Source organism: Calidris pugnax, unplaced genomic scaffold (assembly GCF_001431845.1).
Source record: "Calidris pugnax isolate Ruff unplaced genomic scaffold, ASM143184v1 scaffold180, whole genome shotgun sequence".
In the NCBI taxonomy this organism is placed as follows: domain Eukaryota; kingdom Metazoa; phylum Chordata; class Aves; order Charadriiformes; family Scolopacidae; genus Calidris; species Calidris pugnax.
The window spans coordinates 523,441-531,067 of NW_015090916.1; the positions used below are offsets into that span (position 1 = coordinate 523,441).

The window sequence follows — 7,627 nt, forward strand, 5'->3', positions numbered from 1 at the left end:
GCTCGCCGGAGGGAAACGGCCCGAGAGCAAAGCGGAGGTGCTGGCAGAGCCAGCGGGGACAGGACGGACGGATTCAGGGCAGGACGGACGAGCCACACACGGCCATAAATAAATCATGAGCCCCCCGACACGCGGATGGTTTATCCTCAGAGAAGCGGCGGAAGCAGCTTCACCAGTGATGCTTGCAACTGGATTCCTAACGGGTGATTAATGTTCAATCACACTTCAGTGGGTTTAGCCCTGGAAGGGAGAAGGGGCCGTAACCAGCAGCGCCCCGTCCTCGCCCCAGCCCCGCTCTGCCCGGCCAGGCTGGGCTCTGCAGCTCGGCAGGTTGCCCCCGAGCACACTGAATTATTGAGAATTACTGCCACTGGGTAGCAGCAGCAGCAGCAGGATTGTGTCTGGAGACAGACCACGGCATGAATCCCGGCTGGGAGCCCTCGGGAATCGGTGTCAACACAACGCCTCAAATGAGGAATCACAAAGAGCCTCTCCCCATTGTAACGTAGAGAGGGGGACACTCCAGGCACCTCCTGACAAAACCAGTGGGGAATAAATCAGGTTGTGGTACTCACGGCGTACTCACCGCTGTGACATCTCTGTGTCACGCAGGTAAGGGACGCGGGTGGGCTGGACCTGCCACAGTCTGGAGATGCTCCATGTCGCCTGTGGTGGGGCCCAGCCTTGTCTCACAACCCCAGAGGTCCCAGACAGACCTGAGGATGAGATGTGAACACCTTGGCTGCCTCAGCCCTCCACTGAGCGAGAATGTCTGGGCAGCCCCGGCAGGACCTGCGTGTCTGCCACCGAGGAGGGGCTGTGTCTGGCACACCATTCCTGCTTTTTCCAGGCAAAACACATCAGATGCCGACATGGAACACGGCTAAACTGCCAGATTTAGACTGGAGATGAGGAGAGGGTTCTTCACTGGGAGGGTGGTGGAGCACTGGAACAGGTTGCCCAGGGAGGTGGTTGAGGCCCCATCCCTGGAGATATTCAAGGAGAGGCTCGACGAGGCCCTGGGCAACCTGGTCTAGTTGGGGGTGTCCCTGCTGACTGCGGGGGGGTCGGACTAGATGGCCTTTGGAGGTCCCTTCCGGCCTGGGAAATTCTATGATTCTATGATAAACTACACTCTAAACAATAACTCCACTTGAGCCACGTGGAAATGCCACCACCTGTGTTACCAGGATATAAAGTGTTGGGGTAAAGGGGAAGAAGGACCCGGTGGGAAAGGGACCAGCAGCACCTGCCACGCCATGACCTTGGTGCCGACACCACCCACGTGTGACACAACCAGCGCTGGCTCCAAGCGGGAAAAAGCATCGTGAACTGAACTAATAAAAAGAATTGCCATCTTACCAACGAAAGAACATACGCTCATACCCATCTCATCCAAGAACAGCTGCTTTCTCTGGTTTGCCCTGCAGTTTTTTCTCAGCATCATAATTTCTCTAAGAAAAACTGTACTTCCCAAAGTATCTACGTTAAAAACGCCAAGTGCTTGGGGCGCCGGACACCGGCCCCGGAGCAGCACCAGCTCCATCCCAACACACAGCCCCTCACCGTCTCGTTTGTGTCCGCACCCTCGTTACGGCAGCCTCTCTCCCGGCAGCAGCAATTGTTGTTCTCCTCCCTCTTTGTCCAAAACATAAAAGATTGATGCTTCTAATTTCAGCGCTGCAGCTGCCTCATAACCTGATTTCAGGAGCGGCGGGAGATGCTGGAGGAGGAGCGGGGGCTGGGGCCACGGAGGGGGAGCAGCGGTGACGAGGAGGACTCCTGGCAGCACTTCTGGGGGGGCTGGGGGTTCTGAGGGCAACGGTGTCCAGTTCTGGGCTCCCCAGTTCCAGGAGGACAGGGAACTGCTGGAGAGGGCACAGCAGAGGCTACAAAGGTGATGAGGGGCCTGGAGCATCTCCCTTATGAGGAGAAGCTGAGGGACTTGGGGCTTTTTAGTCTGGAGAAGAAAAGGCTGGGGGAGGATCTGATCAACACCTGTAAATACTTAAAGGGTGGGTGTCAGGAGGATGGGGCCAGGCTTTTTTCAGTGGTGCCCAGGGACAGGACAAGAGGAAATGGGCACAAACTTGAACATAAGGAGTTCCATCTGAACATGAGGAGGAACTTCCTTCTCTGGAGACATTCAAACCCCACCTGGACGCATTCCTGTGGGACCTGCTCTGGGTGGAGCTGCTCCGGCAGGGGGTTGGACTGGATGACCTCCAGAGGTCCCTTCCAACCCCACATCATTCTGTGATTCTGCAAAGAGGCATCGCACATGAGGGTCCCGAAATCCTCAGCGTTTCAAAGGGAGATGCAAAAAACCCCGACAAGGGCCAGAGACAGGAACGGGGCAGAGGGGGGGTCACAGATTTCACCACTCACCTCCCGTTACAGCATTTCAATCTCTGTTGGCAGCTCGGGGAGGGTGGAATATCAGCCACAGACCCACGATCTCCTGGAGCAAACACCGAGGCAGGTTCTCAGCCCGGGAAGGTGCGATGGACAGGAGCACGGCCAACTTCGGCCGCTCACACAAGGTCCAGCCCGGAGACGACCCCCCTGTGACAACAGCCCTCACCATCTCCATCGCGGCGGGGCACAAAGAGTGCAAAAATGAGCTGTGGTTTTGTAACATTAATCTTTTTTTATTAAGAAGACAGATATTTTATAGTACTTCTTTTCCTTTGTAAAAATGGTATACATGAACCAATACAAAATGTGAATGGGAACAGATGGATATGTGTTTTCTTACATTGTCACATCTTCCATGGACACCTTAAAACAGAACTGGCCTAAGGGGAAAAAATGAAAAGGCAGGGTGAATAAAGAACAAGGTTGTTTAGCATCAGTTCCGCCTCCTTCATTTGTAATACGCCCTTAAACAAGGTTGTTCTTTCTTCACGCTTCAAAATCCTAATGATCTAAAGCTGTACAAAGTAATACTCAACAATACATTTCAAACAGTGCACTGTATACTGAAGAAAAAATACATAAACCGATATACAACTAAAATTCGTAATTTCCTGGTTTTTTTTATCCTGTTGTGTGTTTTTTTTTTTTTTGTCGTTTTGTTTTGTTTTTCCAATGTGTGGGGCCGAAATTTTGCGATCTACCTGAGACGGAAAACACCAATCAAAACACATGAACCTGAGACATGTCAACATCGTTAAGTCAAAGTTACATCGGTAACACTGCACTACTGTACACTTCCAAAACAACGATGGGCTGCTCCGAACCAGGCTGCCGATCCCGCCGCTGGGTACCAAAGCCCCCAAACGCCCCCCGAGACCCCCCCCGGCACATCACGGCGCAGCAACGGGGCTGGGGGCTCAGAAAAGAGCTGCGCTCCACAAAATTCGCTCGGGGTGGGGGTGAAACAAAAATAAAAAGGGTGTTTTCGGTTCTTCTCGTGAAAAGGGGCGAGACAGATAGTGCTGGAGAATGGACTCGCCGTCAGGCCATCCCGCTCCCACGGGACTCCCCCACTGTAATGGTTCTGCCAAAAACAACAATTTAAAAAAAAAAAAAAAGAAAACGCACGAAAACGCTCCCCTAAAAAAAAATCCCCAACCTGACGCTAAGATTAATGTTTCCCTTAAATAAATCAGCACACATTTTCCACGTAAACACAGTAAAAAAAAAAAAAGTATCGCTCGAAATCCAAGATTACTCACCAAAAAAACCAAAAAAAATTCAGCATATATAATTTTAATACCGTCTTCTCCTCGCGGTCAGCTACCTGTCACTTAGGATTCTAATTTACCTATTCTCCTTTTCACCTATGGCTTTGTAAGTCAGTTAGCACTGTCGTTTTAACGCGAATTCCCACGTTTTGACTGAGCGGGTAGAAAAAAAGGCAGTTTGGCTACTCTGGCTGCTGGCCCAGGGCTCGGCTCCGGGGCGCTGGGGGGGACCTCTCACCCGTTGGCCACAATGGGGTGGGAGAGGACGGCTGGAGCTGGGGGGCTCTGCCTCCTCCAGCCCCCGGGGAGCGGGACGGAGCGGCGGAGGGAGGCTCAGCATCCCCCTGCCCCGGGGAGGAAAAAATCCTTCCCCCGGGTCCCGGTTCCCCGTGGCCGCGCAGCGCCTCTGCCGAGCTCCAGCCCCTGTCCTGGTCGCCACCACCATTTCAGGCACCTGAAAGACGGGCAGCCACCCAACGGGTTCTGGTCGTTCCTTTATCCGAGCCTTGACGACGATAGAGGGGATGGGAGATGGGCACACTGAAACTGCAAACTACGGAATCTAAAATGTGCTGGTTCTCCTCCGATGAGCTCGAGGTGGGAACGGAAACGGTGAAGAGAAAAAGAAAAGAGAAAACACCTTCAAAGAAAAGCCACCTACTCCAAGGGGTCCCAGCAGGCAGCTCCAGCACGGGACCGGGAAAGGGGAAACGAAGAGCCACAGAAACCCGAAGGGAACTAACGCACAGAAGCCCCTCTTCTTCCCAGCCTCCCCCCGACCCCAACGAACAGAAATTAAACAAGGCACAGAATCTTCTGCAAATGACTTCACTAAACTAAATCCAAGCTGGACTTGGCCAAAAAAAGAAAACCCAAACAAACTGAGGTGTCGAACAGCAGAGTGTACTTTACGAGGAATATTTTTACACAGCAAATCCCGGACCCTCCCAGCCTCACCACTCTCCACCCATTTGCTTTTTTTTTTTTTTTTCGTTAAAAAAAAAGACACAAGCTGGTTGCAACTTCCAATATCACTGTCTCTTTAGCGTTTAAATAGGGCCAGTAGTAACCGTCCACGGTTGGACACCTCATAGAAACCAAGGCTGCTCTAGATGAAGTACTCTTTCTTTTCTTCGGAGTTGTTCTGTCCTCCTTCTGCATTGATGATGGCTGTGTCTGCGTCGGCCGCATCATCTGCTCCTTTGGCTTCGTGAGTGAAGTACGTACCTGCAAAGGCAACACCAGGCTGGGGACCCCCTGGGCCCACCACCCCCATCCCCGCTCCGACATGCCCCCCTCTGCACCATCTTACTCAGAATGTTAGGTCACAGATGTCTCCACCTCTCAGAAACACACCAATATCGGTAAAACTGCATTTTCTACGCTTTCCTTACAGGAGAGAAATCTTTCATCTCTGCTTTCTCTCTCCCCTCATGTGCTTTAGGGTCTTATTTCCCCTTTCTCCTCTCTTCTCAACATTATTCACTCCATCCTGGGGGTGGCTGTACCCAGCCTCATCCTCTGTCAGCTTTTCCACAGATACTGAATAAATCCCAGGTAACATTCACCCCTTTCATACAAACATATATATATATATATATATATATACAGGTGGCCAGTCACAATTCTGGGGGCAGGTGGTTCTGATTTGCTCTGGAAGGTGTAACAAGTTCCCAAAACAGACCATTTCACACAAACCCAAGATAACGTGGCACATACATATCAGCTCGGGTCAAGTGGGTTTGTAGAGGGACCTCCAAATGCCCATTTTAAGCCCTGAGCTGAGGTGTCGGCTGCCAGCTTCGGGGATGAGCTGAGCTGGTGTGGATGTGGGCATCGTTACACGTTATCTCTAACACCTGGGACCATCACAGGACATTCCATGGGCTCTTGGAGAAGAGCTCACAGTGCCCCGTGATGTGAAATGCAGCTCCAGAAAGAGAATGTACCTTTTTTTCCAGGCATCCTGCGCTTAGATGCCTTGGAAGGGAAGGTCCTCCCCTGGTACCAACACCCACAAGCTGGGTACAGGTGCTGTCTGGGGTCAACCACCCACCTCCTGCCCTAAGCCCTGGTGCCCAGAACATCGAGGGGCTGCTCCAGCCTTCCTCCTTTCCCTGTTCCCCACGGCCCTTCAGGAGACATCCTTCCAGAGCAACCAAGGGGGGAGTCTCTGGCATCAGACAGGACACCAGGAGGAGGGGGAAATGCGTGCCACCTCCCCTCTTTTTCCAGTCGCGGTCTTTGTCTTACCTTTATGTCTGGCAAAATATCGCCCTAAAATGATGAGCAGGCAAAGCATGGCAAACACCACCACGGCCACGACGCCGCCAACCACCGCATGGTCCACGCTCCGTATGGCCCCTTCCTCACCTGCACGAGAATCTGTTGAGATCAGAAGAGGAATAAGAATTCGGGGCTTACTACGATGCGCTCGGAAGGGTTTGGCCGCAGCTGCCCTCAGGAGGGGACAAGCCACCCTTGTGCTCTCGGAAGGAGAAGGGGTGAAGCACGGAGCTATCTAGGCAGATGAGTTCGGGCAGAGGAACGGTGCCCACGGCCGAACTGATCTGGGCTGGACTCGCAAGGTGTTCTCCGCTCTAAGCAGCAGCACTACGACTACGCAGGTGGGAGACAGCTGGGAGAGGGAGAGGAGAGATGGAGCTGGCGGTGGGTACGTGTCTTGGGAAATTGCCCTGGGACGCTCCCCGAATCTCAGCCTCCCCGGGGGATGGGGGCACAGGGAATAGCGGCTCGATACGGGAACATTCATCATTAGCTCTGGAGAAACATCGCTAACGAGTGCCCTGTGGGGAACGGTTCAGCTTCAGCCCCACAGCTCCTTGACCACAACCCAACCAACCCAGCACGGCAACGTGTCTACAACCATCCTCTGCCCCAACCCACCACCATTCCACCAGGAAACCCAACCTTGGCTCTTCGGCGCCCGTCTCCACGTCGGGAGACGCGCAACTCCTCACTCAAGCTATAAGGACCTCTTCAAAGGCAGAGAGCGAGCAATAATTGTACAGTGCCTCCAACTGCTTTCTTTCATTTATTTAACTCCTCACCACGCAATTAGTTTTCTTTTATAAGCGCCTCTCCCTGAGGAGGCCGTCACCCGGGAGAGGAATGACTTATTTGGCGGAGGAACAACTCCACAATGAACCCGGAATGAGCTATGGCCATGTAAAATGAATGTATAGCAGTGTAAACAATTTTAATTTAAGAACGCAGCTACATCAACCCTCACTGCAATCCTAATGGCAACCGAGATTTATAAGGTAGTAAAAAACAATTATTCTCCCGTTGATTAATACATTAACATTTTGGAATAGAAGCTAAACCATTGTCTCTTTTTTTTATTGAGTCAAGCGCGACACCTCCATTAAAATGATTTACTGGCCATACCTTACAATTTAAGCACAGCAGCAACAGAAACGGTAAAAATCTTTTAACTTTACATGATTTGTGAAGTCATATGTGAAGGATTTACCATTTAAATCTTTCACTACAAGAAGCACATGGCCTATAAATCTGTCCTGCATGCAGTTGCCCAGACACCTAAGAGAAATGCATTTTACCAGGAAGACTGAGAGTGCAAATGCAAGTCAATTTTTGAGAAAGATTTATCTCCATCTCCCTCCAAAGAACAGAGCAAATCTCTGAAGCCTCCACCTCTAATAATATTTGAAGTTTATCGATCAAGCGTACAGATCCGTGACAGCTAAAGGTAATGGTGCTCTTTTGAGCTGAAACCTGATACAAAGCTTTCCAGCAGCAGCCCGGGATTTACGCTTTCTATCGATATTTCCAATTCTGCTCCAAGATTAAGGACTGAGGGACCTGGGTAAATAACTCGTGACTGAGAGCACCATCAAGCGCCTTGTAATTAAAACAATTTAAGGAAAAAAAAAAAAAAAAAAAGCCCCCGGGAG

The 7,627-nt window shown here is 51.4% G+C and overlaps 1 protein-coding gene across 1 annotated transcript in view; it reads right to left on the reverse strand.

Moving 5' to 3' along the window:
* Positions 1–2,629: 2,629 nt before the first annotated feature.
* Positions 2,630–7,627, reverse strand: part of CADM1 (cell adhesion molecule 1) — a 143,324-nt gene continuing 138,326 nt past the window's right edge. Inside the window, exons 13-14 of the mRNA XM_014949513.1 lie at positions 5,943–6,074; positions 2,630–4,916 (exon numbers count right to left, since the gene is read on the reverse strand). Coding sequence (XP_014804999.1) covers positions 4,798–4,916; positions 5,943–6,074 — 251 coding nt within the window. The 3' untranslated portion in view covers positions 2,630–4,797. The remainder of the gene's footprint in view (positions 4,917–5,942; positions 6,075–7,627) is intronic.